The following is a 27551-nucleotide window of genomic DNA, read 5'->3' on the forward strand; positions in this document are numbered from 1 at the left end:
TAGTTTACATATTTATTTATGTTTCAATACTAATATATTACATAGATTTTGTATTCTAGGTGTACAAACTTTTCACCCTGTAGTTGTAATATTTCTTCTTTGCTTGCATAGGAGGTACAAGGCAATTTAGTGATGTGAAACTTCCTGCATGCTATGGATAGCATTGGGAATTCCTGGCAGTTTATTGCCACTCCTTGTGATACATAAATCTTGAAATCTTACATATAAAACGCTACCCTGTACTGGCACAAAGCAGTAACTCATTGCAACTGAGAAGAATAGCAGCCAAAAATAATAACAATTGTATTTTTCTTACGTTATACAGTAACGATGAAAGAACTGTGCACAGGTCCATTTACAAGGGCATTTCTAGCTGAACTCTTGGGCACTTTGATTTTTGTCTTTTTTGGCCTGGGGTCAGCTTTAAGATGGCCTGCATCCCTGCCATCTATTTTACAGATCTCTCTTACTTTTGGTCTAGGGATAGGTACTGTTGTCCAATCAGTGGGGCACATAAGCGGTGCCCACCTCAACCCAGCAGTGACAGTTGCATTCCTGGTGGCATCTCAGATTTCTCTATTTCGTGCTGTCTGCTACATCTGTGCCCAGCTGTTAGGAGCAGTAATTGGAGCTGCCTTACTCTATGAATTCACTCCAGAAAGTATCCGGGGTAACTTTGGAATTAATTCGGTAAGTAAAGCTTATATGTTCAAGAAGTTTTCCAAGGACCAACACCTTCTAAATATATTTTTTATGTATTTGTAATGCAATATTTTCCTTCCGGATACATTTGATGCAAACATTTTAAAGCAACATAAAATGTACATTATTATGAATGCAAATACTACTGCCATTTAGTGCTTAAGACATGCGCATGTTTCTGTGCCTATCTAGATATGCTCTTCAACATTACAAGAGAACAAGTTAATTTTATAATAGAAGTAATATATACCTTTTTATTGAATTCTTTTGATTTTCATGTCCCTTTAAGGCTTTTTTAACTGATTCTTAAAATTTTTATGTGAAGGTCTCATAGCTGTAATATATAGATTGTGTATAATACAAACTGCTAGCATTCATGAGGATCAAAAGTAGATAGCCCAGGAATAAAATTTACAAAAGGGTCATATATAAAATATTTTTTTTTTGAATAAAGATAAAGCATGCAATTTTAAGCAACTTTCTAATTACTCCTACTATCAATTTTTCTTCGTTCTCTTGCTATCTTTATTAAAAAAGCAGGAATGTGATGCATAGGAGCCGGACCATTTTTGGTTGAGAACCTGGGTTATGCTTGCTTATTGGTGGGTAAATGTAAGCCTCCAATAAGCAAGCTCTATCCATGGTGCTGAACCTAAAATGGGCCGGCTGATAAGCTTTACATTCCTGCTTTTAAGATAAAGATAGCAAGAGAACAAAGAATAATTGATAATAGGAGTAAATAAGTTGCTTAAAATGTCATGCTCTATCTGAGCCATGTAAGAAAAAAACTGGGTTCAGTGTTTGGGTTTAACTAACAACATAATATGAATGTAGATCATTGGTGCTGCATATAGATCAAAATACCTTCACATTTGCAAATATGGTCAAAATGTAATAGTAAAATTGTTTTCATAAATTGATCATTTAGAAATGATTGCTTAAAATTTATAAGCAAAGCACTGTCTAAAAGTTACAACATTATTTTATAGACCTTTGTCTATTAGTTTAACTCACTGCAGAGATATTTAACAAATGGAATTCACATTAATTTTGAGAACTAACAGATGAAAATGAATTTAAATGGTTGATATTGAGGCATAGATATTTATTGGTTGTTCAATTGCATTCTTTTTTAGCTTTTTAGCTAGCAGACAGCTGCAATTGTACAAAAATGTATTCAACTAATGATATCATGGTGATAAAAATCGGTCAAATGTGTTTTTCATAAACAAAATGCTAATCAGGTGACAGGTCAAAAAGTGTTACTGTGTTTTTTCCTGTAAATATATATGCATATGAATATATACATATATATGTTAATATGTTTATATACACACATAAATATATACGTGTACATATATAATAATATATATTTACACTCTGCTGCCATCTCTGTGCTACTTACCCCTTTCGCTGTACGAGGTTCTCATGCAGTGTGTGCAGCATGAGAACAAGGCTCCCATTGGAGCCTGTGGAAGCGCGCTCCTGTGAGCCAAAGCTTCCCAGAAATATAAAATGCGAGGTCGTGTTTGCTTTGCTGTCAACTTGTAATAACAGCACATATTAGCTTGCTCTAGTATTACTCAGTGTAGCGCTAATATTGCTTTCACAAAATCGATATTTAGCACTCCACTTGTAATCTGTAATCATCAGGGACCAAGTGCCGTTGAGGCATGAAACACGTATGATGCGGAGGGGCCAAGGTTCTTCTTTCGTGCTTGTTGTTTTTATTCAACACGGTATAGGCTACATACTGTCATTTATTCTTTTTACGAATAAATGATCCTTTTTTTAATCTTTACCCGCCTGGCTCAGCTTTTCCTTGAGTGTTGAGGATCGTGGACGATTGTTGAGGATTGGCTGGTGCTGGACCATTTCTTTGAGTTTTCCCACTTGTAAAAGTGCATTTTCCTACTGATTTTGCTCAAGGACAAAGTATTCATCGTCCTATGTTTATTGCTGTAAGTATTGTAATGCATGTATATATGTTAATTACCCTATTGCATATTGCTTCTATAATATATTACCACTTTTTAAATAACATAATCATAATAAAATACTTTAAATTTAATTTAAGTTATTGCTACTCTATCTTTGTATTTTAAGAATTAGCAGTAATCCCTTTATTGTCTAACAAATATGAGTTCAATAGCCCAATTAAAGATTAGGTCACTATAAAATACAATTGCTTAAAAATACAGGGTTGTGGTCATTCTCTTTGACATCCTTTGCAATTACAGTCTATTAACATTCAATTTAGTACCATCATTAAAATATGTAACTGGCTAATTACATGCTATTTATTTTAAATGTTGTGCAGTATATCTTCATACTATATTACTTCATAATAATAATTTCATTTTCTTACAAAATCAGGCCATGAAAAGGAGTGAGTTGTGCCCCTGCAGTTACAAGGAAAGTAGAGTGGGTATTACATTTGCAGACAATGACTTTAATATAGATATAAAACAGAGCATTACCTAATTTAACTTCACACCCACAAAAAAGAAAAGCCAAAATGCATAGCCATAATGTTTGCCTTGGTGATGGGAATATAAATCTTGATGGTTTAGGTAATTACAGCCCACAATGAGATGATTTGTAGGCTGCAATTATGGTCTAGGCATTGTTAGTTTCCGTCATCTCCTTAAAGATATCACGCTAATAAAATATTTTGAATCATATGTGGTGTATGTCATTTTATCTAATTGCTAAACCTGGCTCACAACCATCCTATTGAAGATATTAGACACACAGAAAAAAACAAAAACGTTAATTCACTGCCTGTATTTTACAATTTAGACATTGACTAACATTGATGGATTTTTGTGATGTTGCTTGTTTTATACTCTTAGACAGGTGACTACAATTAGGGTCGAGGATTTTAAAACCCTTTAAAGGGACAGTATACACATATAACTTCTTATAATAGACACTACTATAAAGGAGAATATGCACAGATACTGATCTAAAAATCCAGTATAAAACCTTTTTTAAAACTTACTTAGAAGCTCCCAGTTTAGCACTGTTGATGTGAGGTTCCTTACCTAGCCATCAGCGTGGAGAGTGCAGTGCCCCCAGCTTGCCCGCTCTCCTAGCCGCCGTTGGGCTAGGAGAGCGGGCCCCCAGTGATCCGTCTCAGTGTTCCACATGGAGATACACAGAGACCAGTCTGCCGGCAGCTGCGGGTGCAACTCTCTAGGCGTGCACGGCTGCACGCTGCCTAGATTTAAAGGGCCAGTCACCAATTACAGGAACTCCCACCTGGAAGGCGCAGGTGAGGGAGTCCCTATAAAAGACTACTCAATACCTCACTCTGTACTGAGTTATTGAATAGGAAGGTCTTGTTTCCTGCTCCTCTGCTGTGATACTTATGTATGCTTATACTACTGCTGAGACCAAAGACCTCTGCTGTGATACTTATATTCCCTCTTGTTCCTGGACATTCCTCACCAACAGTACCCACTGGGTTCTGTGTTTGCTGAGAGACTGCTGAGAGTGCTTAAAATTTTCATTGTAAAGACTTTATCTGATTTAATATTGACCTCTATTTGATTTACCTGTTTCTGCATTACATTTCTTTAGTGAATTTTATTCAAGAAAATACTTTCTTTGTTTTGGTTTTACATTCCTGCATACTGAGTTCCAGATACCTCCCACAGCCTCACAGATTAACTCAGTCAAAACATGGAACTCGCGGGAATAGTTGAATCCCTTACTCAGCAACCAAATCCTGTAACCCAGACTGTGCGAGCATTGCAAGAGAATCAGCTATTTCAAAGAACTCCACAGAGTCCTAGCTCCAACATTCCAAAGGCTAATCTATACCTGAACCAGCCACAAGTAGTGGATCCGAACCCAGAGTGGCACTACCAGATACATTTGATAGAGATCGATCTCACTTCCAAACTTTTATCACCTCTTGCCAAATATTATTTTCCCTACAACCAAACACGTACCATTCAGATTTCATACATGTACGAACTGTCATTTCACTCCTTACTGGCAAACCTCAATGATGGGCTCATCAACTCCTTGCTTCTCATAGCCCCATCCTAGAGTCTTGGGATCAGTTCTTGAAAACCCTAGAAACACAATAAGAAGATCCATATAAGATCTCCACCATTCAAGCAAGAATTTGTATTCTTAAACAAGGCAAAAAAGATTTAAAAGAATGTACTACAAAGTTTTGCCAGCTTGCCACCCTTACATCCTGGAATGAAGCAACCCTTCTTGATCAGTTTTGGTTGGGCCTATCCGATACTCTAAAGGACGAGTTAGCATGGGTAGGAGTCCCAAAAACTCTGGAAGACTTGATTTCCCAGTCAACCCTGATAGACCCTCATCTCAGTGAGAGGCGTATGGAAAAGATGGTCATCCTCTGTCTTCATCTCCTCCAACAAGTTCCATTAAAGAACATATGCAGATAGGATATTTCAGGAATCCCCTTTCTGATGCTGAAAAGCAAAGAAGAAGATCATTACCTCTCTGTTTGTAATTGTGTGAACCTGGATATGTATTCTGAGAATGTACCTCTATACCCAAAACCACTAGGGTGGGACAAGAACTCAAGTGAATTACCTACTATGATTGATTCAGGCACTAGTGGTTGTTTTATGGACATCCAATTAGCCTAAAGGTTATACCGGTGTTCCTAACAATCCACATACAACTCATTGATGGTTCCCCATTAAAGACTGGCCCCATCATCAAGAAAAACATCCCCTTATTAATCATGATTGGGCCTGAACATCAAGAGAAACTAATCTTTGATTTAGTAACATCACCAATGTTTCCTCTTGTGCTTGGCCTGCGCTGGTTGAAAAAGCATAATCCTTCAATCAATTGGGAGACTGGAACTGTACAATTCCATTCATCCTTCTGTCTTAAATCTTGCTTTAAAACCTCCATCTATGCTACTCTTCAAACCCAGACATCTGTAAATACCCCTGTCCAAGTACCCAACATGAATAAAGATTTCCACAGTGTCTGAAAAGAAAGGAGCATATATCCTTCCTCCTCATAGGGAGTATGATTGCCCCATAGATCTTTATCCAGGGGCTCCAATTCCCTTTGGACGTATTTATACATTATCTGGACCGGAGCTAAAAGTTTTAACAGAATATATTAAAGAAAACGTTCAAAAAAGGGTTTATCAAGGCTTCCAAGTCACCTGCCGTGGCTGGCATATTCTTTGTCAGCAAAAATGATGGAGGACTTCGCCCCTGCATTGATTACAGGTATCTCAATGCAATTACTGTCAAAAACAAATATCCCTTACCACTCATTCCAGAGCTAATGGATCGACTGAAATCAGCTGTCATCTTTAGCAAGATTCACCTAAGAGGCACTTACAACTTCGTTAGAGTAAGAAAAGGAGATGAATGAAAAAAAAAATGCTTTTCGCTCATGTTATGGCCACTATGAGTATACTGTGATGCCTTTTGGGTTATGCAATGCCCCTGCTACCTTCAAGTGGTTTGTCAATTTGACATTCTGTATATCTTTGTGGTAGCTTACCTTGATGACATACTCATTTACTCTTCTTCTGAACAACACCACCATGAGCATGTAGCAACAGTATTATCCCATCTAAACATCCGTCTAAACAATAATCTATATGCAAAACTTGAAAAAATGCATCTTTAACACTCATCAGTTGAATACCTAGGCTTCATCTTAACACCTGGAAAAGTATGCGTGGTCTCCAAGAAGATTAAGGCCATAATCAATTGGCCCACTCCAGACAGTAAAAAGGCCATACAACCTTTTGTGGGATTTGCAAACTTTTATAGGAGGTATAAAATAAATGTTTTTCATATTATACAACCCATCACTGCTCTTACCAAAAAGATTGTCAATCTTCCCTGGACCAACAAAGCTCAATTACGTTTTGAAAACCTAAAACAACTCTTCACATCCTCAACTATCTTAATCATGCCTGAACCATGACAACCATTTTATGTTGAAGTTGATGCTTCCAAAACTGCTATGGGGGTGGTACTATCTCAAAAAGCTGGTGCCAGGGATTATCTTCACCTGGTGTCTCGATTTCTCTCATGGCAGAAAGAAACTATGATGTTGGGGACAGAGAATTACTTGCCATAAAGACAGCATTCAAAGAATGGAAACACCTTCTGGAAGGAGAGTATCACTCCATCACTGTGTATACAGATCACTAAAACCTATAATACCTGCATACAGCCTTCAGACTGAGAGCCAGACAAGCCCGATGGGCACTTTTTTAAGTCAATTTCACTCTTTTGTCAAATACTGTCCTGAAGCCAAAAATGGTAAAGCAGATGCTCTATCCATGCTATATCCCGCATCGGAGAAGCAGAAAAAATTGAGTCTGAACAAACCACTATCCTACAGTCTAAGCACTTCCTAGCCAATAAAGCCTCTTTATGGGACACAATTTGTCAACAGACTATAAAAATCTGAATCTACCCTTGATCCCTCAGGAGCATCTACACAGTATCCTGAGTACCATATTTAGGACAACAAAGTAGTAACACCATGTTCTTTTGTTCTTGAGGTACTACATTTTTCCACTAATGTGTGGACATGGTGGCATACACAAGACTCCAGAATTAATTAATCACCAATTATGGTGGCCCGGTATGCAGAAAGACATAACATCTTATATACAATATTGTCCTGTCTGTGCAATGAATAAGGACTCATGACAAGCGCCTGTTGTTCTTCTACAACCACTCCCTGTACCCATAAGACCCTGGACAGACATAGCCATAGACTTTATTGCTGATGTACTCTCTGCTCAAAGCTACACTTCTATCATGGTAGTGGTTGACCGGTTCTCAAAAATGGCCCATTTTGTTACTGCCAAAGGGGTACCTGATGCAAACCAAAAAGCTAACATTTTCTCCAAGAGATTTTCCATTTACATGGCTTACCCAAAACTATTGTATCTGATAGAGGTTCCCAATTCACCTCTACGTTTTGGTCTGCCTTTTGCAAGGGGTTGCATATCCAGCAAGCAGTATCTACTGCCTTTCATCCCCATAAGGATGGTCAAACGGAGTGCACAAACCAACATTACAGGATGACTGGGTTCAATACCTTGCTCTGGTTGAATTTGTTTATAATAACCAAATTTATAGGTCTACATCCATGTCTCCTTTTTTGTGAATCTATGGGTATCATTCAACCATATTACCTGGCTCTCCTCTCCAAAGTTCAGTGCCAGCCACTGTTCAACATCTACGAGAAGTTCAAAATACATTTGCACTTATAAAGAAAAAGTTATTGGAGGTTCAGCAATAGTACAAGCCGATAGGAAAAGATGTACTACCTCTGATTATCAAGTAGGGGATAAAGTATATTTATCTACCTCTCATCTTCAACTTACTCTACCTTCCAAGAAACTAGTTCCTCATTTTATTGGGACCTTCATCATTGAAAAGATCATATCTCCAGTTGCAATATGTCTCCAGTTGCAATATGTCTCCAATTGCCATCTTTCTACCATATCCATCCAGTATTTCATATCTATCTACTCAAATAAGTAATATCAGATCCATTTTCATCCTGTACACCATCTATCCCAGAACCTGTCATGGTGGATGGATCCGAAGAATATGAAGTCGAAGAGATACCTGAATGCCAGAATCCATAGAGGAAAAATGGAATACTTCATCCACTGGAAAGGATATGGTCCTGATGAGAGAAGTTGGGTACCAGCAACAGAGATTCATACAATTGCATGCATCTGAGATTTTAAGAAGAAAGATCCTAACCATCCAGCTCACAGTTGTCCCAGGAGGTTACACCTAAGGAGGGGGCACTGTGAGGTTCCTTACCTAGCCGTCGTCACAACGAATGCAGGAGCCCCAGCTTTCTCGCTCTCCAAGCTGCCATTGCTGCAAATACAATGCACTCAGTGATCCGTCTCAGTGTTCCACATGGAGAGATGCCGAGACCAGTCTGCCAGCAGCTATGGCTACAACTCTCTAGACGTGTGTGGCCGCATGCTGCCTAGATTTAAAGAGCCAGTCACCAATTATAGGAACTCCCACCTGGAAGGTACTGAGTTATTGAATAGGAAGGTCTTGTTTCCTGCTCCTCTGCTGTGATACTTGTGTATGCCTATCCTGCTGCTGAGACCAAAGACCGCTGCTGTGATACTTGGGTATGTTTATACTACTACTGAGACAAAAGAACTCTGCCGTGATACTTGTGTATGCTGATACTACTGCAGAGACCAAAGACATCTGCTGTGATACTTGGGTATGCTTATACTACCGCTGAGACCATAGGCCTCTGCTGTGATACTAGTGTATACTTATCCTGCTGCTGAGACCAAAACCTCTGCTGTGATACTTGTGTATGCTTACACTATTGCTGAGACCAAAGACCTCTGCTGTGATACTTGGGTATGCTTATACTACTGCTGAGACCAAAGACCTCTGCCGTGATACTTGTGTATTCTTATACTACTTCTGAGACCAAAGATCTCTGCTGTGATACTTGAGTATGCTTATTCTACCGCTGAGACCAAAGACCTCTGCCGTGATACTTGTGTATTCTTATACTACTGCTGAGACCAAAGATCTCTGCTGTGATACTTGAGTATGCTTATACTACCGCTGAGACCAGAGACCTCTGCTGTGATGCATGTGTATGCTTATACTACTGCTGAGACCAAAGACCTCTGCTGTGATACTTGAGTATGCTTATACTACAGCTGAGACCAGAGACCTCTGCTGTGATGCATGTGTATGCTTATACTACTGCTGAGACCAAAGACCTCTGCTGTGATATTTGTGTATGCTTATACTACTGCTGAAACCAAAGACCTCTGCTGCGATATTTGTGTATGCTTATACTACTGCTGAAACCAAAGACCTCTGCTGTGATACTTTTGAATGCTTATACTACTTCTGAGACCAAATACATCTGCTGTGATACTTATATTCCCTCTTGTTCCTAGACATTCCTCACCAACAGTACCCATTGGGTTCTGTGCTTGCTGAGAGACTTGTGCTTAAAGTTTTCTTTGTAAAGACTTTATCTGGTTTAATATTGACCTCTATTTGATTTACCTGTTTCTGCATTACATTTCTTTAGTAAAGTTTATTCAAGAAAATACTTTCTTTGTTTTGTTTTTCCATTCACGCATACTGAGTTCCAGACACCTCCCACATCCTCACAGTTGATGAGGTTAGGCTGGGACACCGCCTGAAAAGGGCTAAGAAAGCAGGAAGAGCAGACACTCCCCCCTACCCTGCAAAAGAAAAAACCCATAACACAAAAATAAGAAAGCAAGAGTCTGTAGACTTCCGTCTACATCAGTACAATGTTATTAAAAAAGGAAATTTATGCTTACCTGATAAATGTATTTCTTCTACGATATGACAAGTCCACGGATTTCATCCTTACTTGTGGGATATTAACCTCCTGCTAACAGGAAGTGGCTGTATATATAGCTCCTCCCTTCCCTCCACCTCCAGTCATTCGACCGAAGTTAGGAAGAGAAAGGAAAAGCCAAAGGTGCAGAGGTGACTGAAGTTTAATACAAATATAATATATACCTGTCTTAAAAATGACAGGGTGGGCCATGTACTCGTCATATCGTAGAAGAAATAAATTTATCAGGTAAGCATAAATTTTCTTTCCTTCTAAAAGATATGACGAGTCCACAGATTTCATCCTTACTTGTGGGATACAATACCAAAGCTACGGGACACAGATGAAAGGGAGGGACAAGACAGGGACCTAAATGGAAGGCACCACTGCTTGAAGAACCTGTCTCCCAAAACCAGCCTCAGAAGAAGCAAAAGTATCAAATTTGTAAAAGTTTGAAAAGTGTGAAGAGGCAACCAAGTTGCAGCCTTGCAAATCTGTTCAACAGAATCATCATTTTTAAATGCCCATGAGGAAGCCACAGCCCTAGTAGAATGAGCCATAATTCTTTCAGGAGGCTGCTGTCCAGCAGTCTCATACGCCAGACGGATAATACTCTTCAGCCAAAAAGAAAGAGAGGCAGCTGTAGCTTTCTGACCCCTACGCTTTCTAGAAAAAACAATGAATAATGAAGATGATTGATGGAAATCCTTAGTCGCTTGCAAGTAAAACTTCAGGGCACGACTACGTCCAAGTTATGCAACATACACTCCTTCTTAGAAGAAGGGATAGGACATAATGAAGGAACATCAATTTCCTGATTAATATTCTTATTAGAAACAACCTTAGGAAGGAAATCAGGTTTGGTACGTAAAACCACCTTATAAGAATGGAAGATAAGACAAGGCGAATCACATTGTAACGCTGAAAGCTCCGAAACTCTACGAGCAGAAGAAATAGCAACCAAAAATAAAACTTTCCAAGATAACAACTTAATATCTATGGAATGCATGGGTTCAAACGAAACCCCTTGAAGAACATTAAGAACTAAATTTAAACTTTGTCAAATAAAATAAAGGGATTTCAGTTACACAATTTCATTTCATATAGTGCATACTGCTTACCCTTCCCCATATAGGGAACAATGTCAGCCAGTTCTGATGCATCAAGTCTCCCCAGAAACAAAAGACTGAACATACCTTAATACTGCTTGTAGCAAGACACCGTTCTCCACACTGAAGATTTTCTCACACTACCTTCATCTGTGCTGTGGGAACCATCTTTGATCTTAGATAATGTTCGCTAAGATCATCAACATCAAGTAGAAAATAAGATGTCTCCACTCCTCTTGGGAAGCAATAGACTGACGAATTCCCCCTGAGAAAAATAGTACTCACTGGCACCATTTTAAAATAAAAAACTTCTTGATTGAAGAATCTAAACTAACACCTCACTTTACCTCTTCCTATTACTAACACAGGCAAAGAGAATGACTAGAGGTGGAGGGAAGGGAGAAGCTATATATACAGCTCTGCTGTGGTGCTCTTTCCCACTTCCTGTTAGCAGGAGGTTAATATCCCACAAGTAAGGATGAAACCTGTGGACTCATCATATCTTGTAGAAGAAAATAAGCTATAAACTATACATTGTTATAAAAACACTCCAGATGGGCTCTATAAATAGATCATCTACAAAAGATTTATGCAAACACAAATCTAGTGTTTAATGTCCTTTTACATTTTTCTTTGACACAGAACAAGTTGCAATTGAAAATAGGGCTTTAATCTTCCACTCACAGTGCTTAGAATAGCCATATTAAAGGCTAGATTATAAGTGGCATGCTAACTTTAGCGCGTAAGCGATATGGGGTATTTCTTGGCTCTGCAGTAGCGTGCGTATTATGAGCCTAGTTATAGCTATTTATTTTATCAAAAGATTATATATATATATATATATATATATATATATATTTCTTTCATGTAATTAGCAAGAGTCCATGAGCTAGTGACGTATGGGATATACATTCCTACCAGGAGGGGCAAAGTTTCCCAAACCTCAAAATGCCTATAAATACACCCCTCACCACACCCACAAATCAGTTTTACAAACTTTGCCTCCTATGGAGGTGGTGAAGTAAGTTTGTGCTAGATTCTACGTTGATATGCGCTCCGCAGCAGGTTGGAGCCCGGTTTTCCTCTCAGCGTGCAGTGAATGTCAGAGGGATGTGAGGAGAGTATTGCCTATTTGAATTCAATGATCTCCTTCTACGGGGTCTATTTCATAGGTTCTCTGTTATCGGTCGTAGAGATTCATCTCTTACCTCCCTTTTCAGATCAACGATATACTCTTATATATACCATTACCTCTACTGATTCTCGTTTCAGTACTGGTTTGGCTTTCTACTACATGTAGATGAGTGTCCTGGGGTAAGTAAGTCTTATTTTCTGTGACACTCTAAGCTATGGTTGGGCACTTTTATATAAAGTTCTAAATATATGTATTCAAACATTTATTTGCCTTGACTCAGGATGTTCAACGTTCCTTATTTCAGACAGTCAGTTTCATATTTGGGATAATGCATATGAATAAATAAAAAAATTTCTTACCTTAAAATTTGACTTTTTTCCCTGTGGGCTGTTAGGCTCGCGGGGGCTGAAAATGCTTCATTTTATTGCGTCATTCTTGGCGCGGACTTTTTTGGCGCAAATTTTTTTTTCTGTTTCCGGCGTTATACGTGTCGCCGGAAGTTGCGTCATTTTTGACGGTTTTTTTGCGCCAAAGGTGTTGGCGTTCCGGATGTGGCGTCATTTTTGGCGCCAAAAGCATTTAGGCGCCAAATAATGTGGGCGTCTTTTTTGGCGCTAAAAAATATGGGAGTCAATATTGTCTCCACATTATTTAAGTCTCATTATTTATTGCTTCTGGTTGCTAGAAGCTTGTTCACTGGCATTTTTTCCCATTCCTGAAACTGTCATTTAAGGAATTTGATCAATTTTGCTTTATATGTTGTTTTTTCTATTACATATTGCAAGATGTCCCGGATTGACACTGAGTCAGAAGATACTTCTGGAAAAACGCTGCATGGTGCTGGATCTACCAAAGTTAAGTGTATCTGCTGTAAACTTGTGGTATCTGTTCCTCCAGCTGTTGTTTGTAATGAATGTCATGACAAAATTGTTAATGCAGATAATATTTCCTTTAGTAATGTTACATTACCTGTTGCTGTTCCGTCAACATCTAATACTCAGAGTGTTCCTGTTAACATAAGAGATTTTGTTTCTAAATCCATTAAGAAGGCTATGGGGGGTAGTTATCAAGCCGTCTACTTTTCTGGCTTCGCCGGCCCAATACGTCCGCCTAAGCTCGCCTACCTTCGCCGCCGCGGACCTTGAATACGTTCGCCTAAGTTATCAAATAAAGCTGTCAAAAAGCCACGGGGCGATGAGCAGCGGACTGTGAGAGTTATCACTCATCCGATCTCGCTGCTCTTCGGCTTTTTCCCAGCTTTATTGCTAGCCTGTCACTAAGCACTCACACTAAACTACACTGTTCTACCCCCTATACCGGCGCCCCCGGAGCCTCCCGCAACTCAATAAAGTTACTAACCCCTAAACCGCCGCTCCTAGACCCTGCCGCAACTCTTATAAATGTATTAACCCCTAAACCGCCGATCCCGGAGTCCACCGCCACCTACAATATACCTAGTAACCCCTATCCTGCCCCCCCTATACCGTCGCCCTCTATAATAAAATTATTAACCCCTATCCTGCTGATCCCGCACCTCGCCGCAACTAAATAAATAGTTTAACCCCTAAACCGCCGCTCCCTGAACCCGCCGCAACCTATATTAAACCTATTAACCCCTATCCTGCCCCCCCCTACACCGTCGCCACCTATAATAAATTTATTAACCCCTATCCTGCCCCCCACTACGACGCCGCCACTGTAATAAATATATTAACCCCTAAACTGATGTCTAACACTAACCCTAACGCCCCCCTAACTTAAATATTAATTAAATAAATCTAAATAATATTTATATTATGAACTAAATTAATCCTATTTAAAACTAAATACTTACCTTTAAAATAAACCCTAATATAGCTACAATATAAATAATAATTATATTGTAGTTATCTTAGGATTTATTTTTATTTTACAGGCAACTTTCAATTTATTTTAACTAGGTACAATAGTTATTAAATAGTTATTAACTATTTAATACCTACCTATCTAAAATAAAGAGAAATTAACCTGTAAAATAACAACTAACCTAAGTTACAATTACACCTAACACTACACTATCATTAAATAAATTATTCCTATTTAAAACTAAATACTTACCTGTAAAATAAACCCTAAGATAGCTACAATATAAATAATAATTATATTGTAGCTATCTTAGGATTTATATTTATTTTACAGGTAACTTTGTATTTATTTTAGCTAGTTAGAATAGTTATTAAATAGTTATTAACTATTTAATAACTACCTAGCTAAAAGAAATACAAAATTACCTGTAAAATAAATCCTAACCTAAGTTACAATTAAACCTAACACTACACTATCATTAAATTAATTAAATAAACTACCTACAAATAACTACAATAAAATACAATTACATAAACTAACTAAAATACAAAAAATAAAAAAAGCTAAGTTACAGAAAATAAAAAAATAAGTTACAAACATTTTACAAATATTACAACAATTTTAAGCTACTTACACCTAATCTAAGCCCCCTAATAAAATAACAAACCCCCCAAAAATAAAAAAATGCCCTAGCCTATTGTAAATTAAATAAAGTTCAAAGCTCTTTTACCTTACCAGCCTTTAAAAGGGCCATTTGTGGGGGCATGCCCCCAAAAGTTCAGCTCTTTTGCCTGTAAATGAAAAATACAACCCCCCCCAACATTAAAACCCACCACCCACATACCCCTAATCTAACCCAAACCCCCCTTACAAAAACCTAACACTAATCCCCTGAAGATCATCCTACCTTGAGTCGTCTTCACTCAGCCGAGCAGCGATGGAACCCAAGTGGACATCCGGACCGGCAGAAGTGATCATCCAAGGGGCGCTGAAGAAATCTTCCATCTGATGAAGTCATCATCCAGGCTGCGCTGAAGAAGTCTTCGATCCGGGCGATGTCATCTTCCAAGCCGGGTCTTGAATCTTCCTTCCGCCGCAGCGGAACATCCTTCTTCACCGACGGACTACGACGAATGAAGGCTCCTTTAAGGGACGTCATCCAAGATGGCGTCCCCTCAATTCCGATTGGCTGATAGGATTCTATCAGCCAATCGGAATTAAGGAAGGAAAAATCTGATTGGCTGATGGAATCAGCCAATCAGATTCAAGTTCAATCCGATTGGCTGATCCAATCAGCCAATCAGATTGAGCTCGCATTCTATTGGCTGATCGGAACAGCCAATAGAATGCAAGCTCAATCTGATTGGCTGATTCCATCAGCCAATCAGATTTTTCCTACCTTAATTCCGATTGGCTGATAGAATCCTATCAGCCAATCGGAATTGAGGGGACACCATCTTGGATGACGTCCCTTAAAGGAGCCTTCATTCGTCGTAGTCCGTCGGTGAAGAAGGAGGTTCCGCGTCGGCGGAAGGAAGATTCAAGACCCGGCTTGGAAGATGACATCGCCCGGATCGAAGACTTCTTCAGCGCCGCCTGGATGATGACTTCATCGGATGGAAGATTTCTTCAGCGCCCCTTGGATGATCACTTCTGCCGGTCCGGATGTCCACTTGGGTTCCATCGCTGCTCGGCTGAGTGAAGACGACTAAAGGTAGGAGGATCTTCAGGGGATTAGTGTTAGGTTTTTGTAAGGGGGGTTTGGGTTAGATTAGGGGTATGTGGGTGGTGGGTTTTAATGTTGGGGGGGGTTGTATTTTTCATTTACAGGCAAAAGAGCTGAACTTTTGGGGGCATGCCCCCACAAATGGTCCTTTTAAGGGCTGGTAAGGTAAAAGAGCTTTGAACTTTATTTAATTTAGAATAGGGTAGGGCATTTTTTTATTTTGGGGGGGTTTGTTATTTTATTAGGGGGCTTAGATTAGGTGTAAGTAGCTTAAAATTGTTGTAATATTTGTAAAATGTTTGTAACTTATTTTTTTATTTTCTGTAACTTAGCTTTTTTATTTTTTGTACTTTAGTTAGTTTATGTAATTCTATTTAATTGTAGTTATTTGTAGGTAGTTTATTTAATTAATTTAATGATAGTGTAGTATTAGGTTTAATTGTAACTTAGGTTAGGATTTATTTTACAGGTAATTTTGTATTTCTTTTAGCTAGGTAGTTATTAAATAGTTAATAACTATTTAATAACTATTCTAACTAGCTAAAATAAATACAAAGTTACCTGTAAAATAAATATAAATCTTAAGATAGCTACAATGTAATTATTAATTATATTGCAGCTATCTTAGGGTTTATTTTATAGGTAAGTATTTAGTTTTAAATAGGAATAATATATTAAAGTATAGTGTAGTGTTAGGTGTAATTGTAACTTAGGTTAGTTTTTATTTTACATGTAAATTTCTCTTTATTTTAGCTAGGTAAGCTATTAAATAGTTAATAACTATTTAATAGCTATTGGACCTAGTTAAAATAAATTGAAAGTTACCTGTAAAATAAAAATAAATCCTAAGATAGCTACAATATAATTATTATTTATATTGTAGCTATATTAGGGTTTATTTTACAGGTAAGCATTTAGTTTTAAATAGGATTAATTTAGTTAATAATAGAAATATTATTTAGATTTATTTAATTAATATTTAAGTAAAGGGGGCATTAGTGTTAGACTTAGGTTTAGGGGTTAATAACGTTATTATAGAGGGCGGCGGTATAAGGGGGCAGGATAGGGGTTAATAGGTATAATGTAGGTGGCGGTGGGCTCCGGGAGCGGCGGTTTAGGGGTTAATACATTTATTATAGTTGCGGTGGGCTCCGGGAGGCGGCGGTTTAGGGGTTAATATGTATAGAGTAGCTTGCGGTGGGCTCCGGGAGGCGGCGGTTTAGGGGTTAATATGTATAGAGTAGCTTGCGGTGGGCTACGGGAGCGGCGGCTTAGGGGGTAATAACTTTATTTAGTTGCGGCGGTGTAGGGGGGACAGATTAGCGGTGTTTAGACTCGGGGTACATGTTAGGGTGTTAGGTGCAGACAGCTCCCATAGAAATCAATGGGATGTCGGGCAGCAGCGAAATTGTACTTTCGCTATGGTCAGACTCCCATTGATTCCTATGGGATCCGCCGCCTCCAGGCTGGCGCTTTGAAAACCAGGTACGCTGGGCCGTAAAAGTGCCGAGCGTACCTGCTAGTTTTTTGATAACTAGCAAAAGTAGTGAGATTGTGCCGCACTTGTGTGCGGAACATCTGGAGTGACGTAAGAATCGATCTGTGTCAGACTGAGTCCGGCAGATCGAAGTTTACGTCACAAAATTCTACTTTTGCCGGTCTCGAGCCTTTGATAACTAAGGCGAATCAGCCTCGCCACAAATGCGCTGCGGAATTCCAGCGTATTTGAGGTTGATGGCTTGATAACTAGGCCCCAATGTCTGTTATTCCTCCTTCTAGTAAACGTAAAAGGTCTTTTAAAACTTCTCATTTTTCAGATGAATTTTTAAATGAACATCATCATTCTGATTCTGATAATGGTTCCTCTGGTTCAGAGGATTCTGTCTCAGAGGTTGATGCTGATAAATCTTCATATTTATTCAAAATGGAATTTATTCGTTCTTTACTTAAAGAAGTCTTAATTGCATTAGAAATAGAGGATTCTGGTCCTCTTGATACTAAATCTAAACGTTTAAATAAGGTTTTTAAATCTCCTGTAGTTATTCCAGAAGTTTTTCCTGTCCCTGATGCTATTTCTGAAGTAATCTCCAGGGAATGGAACAATTTGGGTAATTAATTTACTCCTTCTAAACGTTTTAAGCAATTATATCCTGTGCCATCTGACAGATTAGAATTTTGGGACAAAATCCCTAAAGTTGATGGAGCTGTCTCTACTCTTGCTAAGCGTACTACTATTCCTACGACAGATAGTACTTCCTTTAAGGATCCTTTAGATAGGAAGATTGAATCCTTTCTAAGAAAAGCTTACTTATGTTCAGGTAATCTTCTTAGACCTGCTATATCTTTAGCGGATGTTGCTGCAGCTTCAACTTTTTGGTTAGAAGCTTTAGCGCAACAAGTTACAGATCATAATTCTCATAGCATTGTTAATCTTCTTCAACATGCTAATAACTTTATTTGTGATGCCATCTTTGATATTATTAGAGTTAATGTCAGGTATATGTATATAGCTATTTTAGCTAGAAGAGCTTTATGGCTTAAAACTTGGAATGCTGATAAGCTAATAATCGTTTTCGTTCCTTTCATCACAATAAGGAACAAAAGCCTGATCCTTCACCCACAGGAGCGCTATCAGTTTGGAAACCATCTCCAGTCTGGAATAAATCCAAGCCTTTTAGAAAACCAAAGCCAGCTCCCAAGTCCACATGAAGGTGCGGCCCTCATTCCAGCCCAGCTGGTAGGGGGCAGATTACGATTTTTCAAAGAAATTTGGATCAATTCAATTCACAATCTTTGGATTCAAAACATTGTTTCAGAAGGGTACAGAATTGGCTTCAAGATAAGGCCTCCTGCAAAGAGATCTTTTCTTTCCCGTGTCCCAGTAAATCCAGCGAAGGCTCAAGCATTTCTGAAATGTGTTTCAGATCTAGAGTTGGCTGGAGTAATTATGCCAGTTCCAGTTCTGGAACAGGGGCTGGGGTTTTATTCAAATCTCTTCATTGTACCAAAGAAGGAGAATTCCTTCAGACCAGTTCTGGATCTAAAAATATTGAATCATTATGTAAGGATACCAACATTCAAAATGGTAACTATAAGGACTATCCTGCCTTTTGTTCAGCAAGGGCATTATATGTCCACAATAGATTTACAGGATTCATATCTGCATATTCCGATTCATCCAGATCACTTTCAGTTTCTGAGATTCTCTTTCCTAGACAAGCATTACCAGTTTGTGGCTCTGCCGTTTGGCCTAGCAACAGCTCTAAGGATTTTTACAAAGGTTCTCGGTGCCCTTCTGTCTGTAATCAGAGAACAGGGTATTGTGGTATTTCCTTATTTGGACGATATCTTGGTACTTGCTCAGTCTTTACATTTAGCAGAATCTCATACGAATCGTCTTGTATTGTTTCTTCGAGAACATGGTTGGAGGATCAATTTACCAAAAAGTTAATTGATTCCTCAGACAAGGGTAACCTTTTTAGGTTTCCAGATAGATTCAGTGTCCATGACTGTTTCTGACAGACAAGAGACGTCTAAAATTAATTTCAGCTTGTCAAAACCTTCAGTCTCAATCATTCCCTTCGGTAGCCTTATGCATGGAAATTCTAGGTCTTATGACTGCTGCATCAGACGCAATCCCCTTTGCTCGTTTTCACATGCGACCTCTTCAGCTCTGTATGCTGAACCAGTGGTGCAGGGATTACACAACGATATCTCAATGAATATCTTTAAAACCGATTGTACGACACTCTCTGACGTGGTGGACAGATCACCATCGTTTAGTTCAGGGGGCTTCTTTTGTTCTTCCGACCTGGACTGTAATTTCAACAGATGCAAGTCTGACAGGTTGGGGAGCCATTTGGGGGTCTCTGACAGCACAAGGGGTTTGGGAATCTCAGGAGGTGAGATTACCAATCAATATTTTGGAACTCCGTGCAATTTTCAGAGCTCTTCAGTCATGGCCTCTTCTAAAGAGAGAATCGTTCATTTGTTTTCAGACAGACAATCTCACAACTGTGGCATACATCAATCATCAAGGAGGGACTCACAGTCCTCTGGCTATGAAAGAAGTATCTCGAATACTGGTATGGGCGGAATCCAGCTCCTGTCTAGTTTCTGCGGTTCATATCCCAGGTATAGACAATTGGGAAGCGGATTATCTCAGTCGCCAAACGTTACATCCAGGCGAATGGACTCTTCACCCAGAGGTATTTCTTCAGATTGTTCAAATGTGGGGACTTCCAGAAATAGATCTGATGGCTTCTCATCTAAACAAGAAACTTCCCAGGTATCTGTCCAGATCCAGGGATCCTCAAGCGGAAGCAGTGGATGCATTGTCACTTCCTTGGAAGTATCATCCTGCCTATATCTTTCCACCTCTAGTTCTTCTTCCAAGAGTAATCTCCAAGATTCTGAAGGAATGCTCGTTTGTTCTGCTGGTGGCTCCAGCATGGCCTCACAGGTTTTGGTATGCGGATCTTGTCCGGATGGCCTCTTGCCAACCGTGGACTCTTCCGTTAAAACCAGACCTTCTGTTGCAAGGTCCTTTTTTCCATCAGGATCTCAAATCCTTAAATTTAAAGGTATGGAGATTGAACGCTTGATTCTTAGTCAAAGAGGTTTCTCTGACTCTGTGATTAATACTATGTTACAGGCTCGTAAATCTGTATCTAGGGAGATATATTATAGAGTCTGGAAGACTTACATTTCTTGGTGTCTTTCTCATCATTTTTCCTGGCATTCTTTTAGAATTCCGAGAATTTTACAGTTTCTTCAGGATGGTTTGGATAAAGGTTTGTCTGCAAGTTCCTTGAAAGGACAAATCTCTGCTCTTTCTGTTCTTTTTCACAGAAAGATTGCTAATCTTCCTGATATTCATTGTTTTGTACAAGCTTTGGTTCGTATAAAACCTGTCATTAAGTCAATTTCTCCTCCTTGGAGTTTGAATTTGGTTCTGGGGGCTCTTCAAGCTCCTCCGTTTGAACCTATGCATTCATTGGACATTAAATTACTTTCTTGGAAAGTTTTGTTTCTTTTGGCCATCTCTTCTGCTAGAAGAGTTTCTGAATTATCTGCTCTTTCTTGTGAGTCTCCTTTTCTGATTTTTCATCAGGATAAGGCGGTGTTGCGAACTTCTTTTAAATTTTTACCTAAGGTTGTGAATTCTAACAACATTAGTAGAGAAATTGTGGTTCCTTCATTATGTCCTAATCCTAAGAATTCTAAGGAGAGATCATTGCATTCTTTGGATGTAGTTAGAGCTTTGAAATATTATGTTGAAGCTACTAAGAATTTCCGAAAGACTTCTAGTCTATTTCTTATCTTTTCCAGTTCTAGGAAAGGTCAGAAGGCCTCTGCCATTTCTTTGGCGTCTTGGTTAAAGTCTTTGATTCATCATGCTTATGTCGAGTCGGGTAAAACTCTGCCTCAAAGGATTACAGCTCATTCTACTAGGTCAGTTTCTACTTCCTGGGCGTTTAGGAATGAAGCTTCGGTTGATCAGATTTGCAAAGCAGCAACTTGGTCTTCTTTGCATACTTTTACTAAATTCTACCATTTTGATGTGTTTTCTTCTTCTGAAGCAGTTTTTGGTAGAAAAGTACTTCAGGCAGCTGTTTCAGTTTGATTCTTCTGCTTATAATTTCAGTTTTTTTCATTATAAGATTTAAACTTTATTTTGGGTTTGGATTATTTTCAGCGGAATTGGCTGTCTTTTTTTTATCCCTCCCTCTCTAGTGACTCTTGCGTGGAAGATCCACATCTTGGGTAGTCATTATCCCATACATCACTAGCTCATGGACTCTTGCTAATTACATGAAAGAAAACATAATTTATGTAAGAATTTACCTGATAAATTCATTTCTTTCATATTAGCAAGAGTCCATGAGGCCCACCCTTTTTGTGGTGGTTATGATTTTTTTGTATAAAGCAAAATTATTCCAATTCCTTATTTTTTATGCTTTCGCACTTTTTTCTTATCACCCCACTTCTTGGCTATGCGTTAAACTGATTTGTGGGTGTGGTGAGGGGTGTATTTATAGGCATTTTGAGGTTTGGGAAACTTTGCCCCTCCTGGTAGGAATGTATATCCCATACGTCACTAGCTCATGGACTCTTGCTAATATGAAAGAAATGAATTTATCAGGTAAGTTCTTACATAAATTATGTTATATATATATATATATATATATATATATAAAACATATTCTTCTATGTGAAGAATAATGCAATGTGAACTATTCATAATTCATGTCTGTTTAGTCCACTTAAATAAACACAATCAGTTTAGCGAGTGAATATAAGTGTTTGTGGTCTGTTGATCTATTCTCCATTGAAGTCTATGGGAGAATATGTTAACGTGGTCACGATATTTGAAGTTCAACTTTTTGCGCACGTCCGTTTTTTTGCTTGCGTGCTAACTTTTTACTTTCAACTTGTAATACAAGTGCAACCCGACACATGCAAAAAGCCTCCATCTAGCGCAATTAAATATATAAATATAAATATTTGGATTATAATTATTTTTATTATCAGTTATTTGTACAACACCAACAGATTCCGCAGCACTTTGTATAAAAAATAGAATGCAACCCAGGAAAATATTCCATATCTGCCAAAAATGAATAAAACAATCCCTTCATAGTTTAGCAATCCCTGTGCTCACCTACAAAACATATGCTATAATAGTATTTTATGATTGCACTATTGCTCTTAAAATTGCACTGTAATAAAGTGTGTTGATGGCATTGCTTATCAATTATATAGTGAGCAGAAAACATTTTAGAAATGATAAATCAAATAAAGTATAATAGAGCATGTTTTTCTCATTGTCTCACTCTACGTTACGAGTACATCCTCATTTTGGCCCCAATATTCAAAGCGTCGACAGACCGACGAGAAACTACCTTTCTGGCCCTGTCGCCCTCGCAGTCTGTTGATCTGTTGATATATTCTAAAATAGGGGGAAAATCCGTGAAGTGCGAACGAATGGCGATGTGTCTCCCATATTAAATAACATGGACACTTCAAATAATGCTTGCGTGACTTTACTGTAACTAATGCAAACAAATAGTATTCTAGACTGGCTCCTTCCGAAGTTAAAAAATGAAATTAAGAAAAATCATTTAAAACATAGTACCACAGAGACAATTACAAGTCAGCAGACAACTGCTATTTAAAATCAGGCAAAAACCTACGACCGAGGGGCCGTATGTAGTCACCGATGTGTTTCGTGTTTGCCCGTAATCATAGATACTCATACTGCATCTCCCTCTAAGCTTTTAAACCTTCTAAACAGGTGCAAGCCTCGATTTGATCCTAACTACCAATTTCTTGCAAAGAAAAGAAACAGTGTAAATACTTTGTTACATATTACAATATAGCTGCTACAGTGTAAATATATTATGTACACTGTTGAAGAAAATCATCACAAACAATAATTAATCTATTTAATTAATATATTCTCATTAGCGAATGCTATTAGTGCAAAGAATAGGCCAATCATTTAAGGAAACATCAGATATTTAAAGACACAAGATCTTAAATTGTCAATGTCTTTATATATATATATATATATATATATATATATATATATATATATATATATATATATCCCTATTATAGTGTATTCACTTTCCCTGTTACTTAAATCAGGCTCAATTTGCCTATCCTTGCATACACGCTCCATGTCTGTTTTATTTGTTTTTAATAACAATAGATATTTATTAATAGTCATTATTAAGGTTCTACTACATTTCAATATATCATAGCTTCTTAATATATGAAACATTCTGAATAACCTTGAGAGCATAAAACTGTTACTCCAAGTGATTTATAAGATCAAATACGGAGTTAAATCTTTTGGGTAGACGTGTATGTAGCTTGAAATTCCAAAAGGCTTCCCTATGATAGAGGATTTTAGTTTTATCTCCACCTCTCTTTGGTGTAAGTACTCTCTCAATTGTCTGCCATTTAAATGAATTAACATTTGTATCATGTTTATGAATAAAATGGGTAATCTGTGCGGAACATTCTTTACCATTAATTATGTTTGTTAAGTTTTCCTTAATTCTAGACCTCATCTCCCTAGTGGTGAGGCCTATGTACTGCATCTTACAGCAGGCACAGGAAACCAAATAAACCAAATAGCTCATTTGAGAAATTCACAAATTGTAGGGTTGTATATTCATTGCCTGTAGAATAAGAAACAAATTTACTTGTAACCTAAATATAATCACAGGCTTTGCACCGTGAGCTCCCACATCTAAAAGTGCCATTGTGTGTTAGCCAAGAATTAGTAGCCCCTCCACTTTTTAGGGGCAACTGTGTGGGTGAAAGAATGCTACCTATAGATACCCCTCATCTATAGGAGAACCTACACCCTTGCTTCACGATTTTCTTAAGTTTGTCATCAGCCAGCAAAATTGGGAGGTGTTTGCTCGCAATATCACACACTTTGGGTTACTGTTTGCTATAGCTAGTGACAAAGGTAGTTTTGGACAAATCACTATTCACTATCCTCTGTTTATCCTTCAAAAGGGTATTTCTTGAACAAACATCAGCTTGCATCTTTGCCCTTTCTATTATTTTGTTTGAATAGCCCCTGTCTCTTAGTTCTTGTGTAAGTACCTCACATTCTTGTTTATACACTTGTGTATTGCTTTAATTTCTTTTAACCCTTAGGAATTGGCGTTTTGCAATCACAATGGGCACATGAGATGTAGAGTTACTAGTCACATGTAACAATCTGTTTTTTGAGATGGGTTTTCTGTACAGTTGGCTCTCAATCTTATTAGTTTCTCCTACAAGTGTGACATCAAGATAGTTAATTTTTGTCTTATCATATTCCATTGTAAACTTCTATCCTATAGAGTTTATATTTAGATACTGCACAAATGAATTTGCATCTTCCTTTGTACCTGTCCATATAAATATCAGGTCATCTATAAACCTTTTGTTGATTTTAATAGATGACCTTTATGGATTTTTATCTACAAAAAAAGTTTATGGCCTCCCACCAACCTAAAAATAGTTGGCGTAGGATAGGGTGAGCTTCGCACCCATCACCGTTCCACACTTTTGGAGATAAAACTGTCCCTCAAAGGAGAAGATATTATGTTCAAGCAAATAGCCTAAGACATACAATATAAATTCTTGTTGATTATCAGAAAAATCAGTAGCTGTACTTAGGAAGCTTTCAATGGCATTTATGCCAAATTCATGGAGGTATGGTAGAATATAGGGAGACCACATCCACTGTAAGTCATCCATAGTGTGGTTTCTATTCTATATCTTGGACCAAATCTAAGAAGATGCTTAGTGTCTCTCAGATAACTTTCTAAATTCCTTACCAATGGTTGGATCACTGAGTCCATCCATTCTGAGAGGGGTTCTAGTAGTGAACCAATCCCAGACACTATTGGTCTTGGGTAAAACGATGACTTGGCTGAGAAGGTATGGGTAATTTTATTTTCCAAAACATCATTATCAATAGTATTTCCACTGTCATTTACAATTTCGTTTGTCTCCAGGACACCCTACATATCCCTAAGGCAACATAGATCTTCAAAATCAAGATCAGAAACATCCCTTCTTTCAGTGCTTTTGACAGATTCACTGTCATATATATATTGCTTAAGGGTCTGGAGGTGTCTACTAGAGCAATGTCCTCATCATAATGTCATCTCAGTGTTAGATTTCTCACAAACCTATTTAGGTCTATTAAAGTATCAAACAGCTTGAATTCATTCTGTAGTACAAAACCCAAACTTAATACTATAGGTATTCTAAGGTTAATTCCTGTCCTGAGACATTGATCACATTGCCTACCAGATGTACTCTTTTTCCTAGATGGGTAACTACTGTATATATTCAGATGTTACATCTATTTTTGGGCCCTTAAATTGTATCTGCTTCTCCCTATTGGCTCTCTCTGCTCTCGTCTTATACCATCCCCCTTCGTTTCTTTCTCTGTCCAGGTAAAAAACCTGTTGCATAGACTTGTATTCCTCTTCTTTTTCACCTATATCTGTTCTATGTTCTGTACTTTTAATAATAATATATTTACTAGCTGGACTCACGTATTCTTTCTTGCCCCTCCATTTCTGGGGTGTATTTTAGGACCTTTCTCCCTGATATTCTGCATTTTTTCCACTAGTTGTTGCTGTCCCTATATTATTTCTCTGCTGGTCTCTACCTCTACATCTACCTCCCATGATCTCAAAATTGAGCCCCTGTTTGGCTTTTCCTTTGGAGTAGGTAGAGAACTTTAATTTTCAAAATTATCAACACAGTCCTCTGAGTCATGATTTGACCCAAAATCATCTTCTAGGGACTCTGACTCTTTGCTTGAGAAAGTCAGCTTTTTTGCTAGTTGCATTATTCTTTCCATCACTTGACACTGGCTGGGGTATATTTTCCTCATATAGACCAGATCTTCTCCTTCCTCGTACTCTATTTCTTCTCCCCCTGAACCTGCTGTCATTCCTAAACTGGAAAGCTTGTTCCTTTTTGCTCCAGACAAAGACGACCTCTCTGATAGTCCTCCGAGTCCCTAATATATTTACTGTGTTTCACTTTTAGAATCTCAGATTTAGCATCTTCCACAGTGGTTTTTAATATTACATCCATTTCAACATAGGAGGGATCCTCTGTATGTATATCCAAGCTGACCTGTAATTCCACAATTTTGTCACGTTTCACTGCTAGTTCCTTGGTCTTATACTTTATAATGAGTAATAAAAGTCCAATGGAACAATCCTGTAGTACCTTGTTTATTCATTTATGAAATACACTCATTTATGAAATTTTGATCACTCATTTCGAAAGGTTAGGTATTTGTTCATTCTTAGGCCCTGTGGGATAATTTTTAAGGTGCAATACCGTTCAAGGGTCCACTTATCTAGTTTGAGTCATGTCTCTTTAAGTTGCAGGACTTCCACCTCATAGAACAAATCACCCAATGCTGAATTTGTTCTACTAAGTGAAAAAATATTCTTGAATTCTAGGCTATTTAGCCCCTTGCTAAATAGCTCTGTCCAGAAAGTAAAAATATGTGTCCATTTGTTGTTCCATTATAGAAAATAAGTGTTAGCATTGAATAGTTAAACACTGAATTAATGTAGAAATGGTAGTGATAGCAGTCTCAGATACCAAAAAAGGGAGGACTACCAATGTCCACACAAATCTGCTTACTTTTGGGTCTTATATAAAACAATAATACTTTTGTTTTTTTGGTGGTATTATGTTAGTAATACGAAACATCTGTTTAGGCTTTTAGCAAAAAATACTAGGCAAAGGAATCCATTCATCAAAGCAAATAGTAGGTAAAACAAAAACAGAAAAAGAGTTACATCAGCCCTGTATTTAAAGTAACCACTATGCCATTTAAACAAAGAGCAGTAATACCTGTTGGGCAGCAACAACTAGTAGAAAAAATGCAGAATATCAGGAAGAAAGGTCCTCAAATGCACGCCAGAAATGGAGGGGCAAGAAAGAATACGTGAATCCAGCTAGTAAATTTATGATTAAAAGTACAGAACATAGAACAGATATAGGTGAAAGAGAAGAGCAATACCTGGACACTGGACAGAGCATGAAACAAAGAGCAGGGGGGGGGTATAAGAAGAGAGCAGAGAGAGCCAATAGGGAGAAGCAGATACCTTTT

The 27551-nt window shown here is 38.0% G+C and overlaps 1 protein-coding gene across 1 annotated transcript in view; it reads left to right on the plus strand.

Moving 5' to 3' along the window:
* Window positions 1-330: 330 nt before the first annotated feature.
* LOC128652069 (aquaporin-5-like) overlaps window positions 331-27551 on the plus strand; it is a 101981-nt gene continuing 74760 nt past the window's right edge. The window contains exon 1 of the mRNA XM_053705019.1: window positions 331-690. Coding sequence (XP_053560994.1) covers window positions 331-690 — 360 coding nt within the window. The remainder of the gene's footprint in view (window positions 691-27551) is intronic.

Source organism: Bombina bombina, chromosome 3 (assembly GCF_027579735.1).
Source record: "Bombina bombina isolate aBomBom1 chromosome 3, aBomBom1.pri, whole genome shotgun sequence".
Taxonomy (NCBI): Eukaryota; Metazoa; Chordata; class Amphibia; order Anura; family Bombinatoridae; genus Bombina; species Bombina bombina.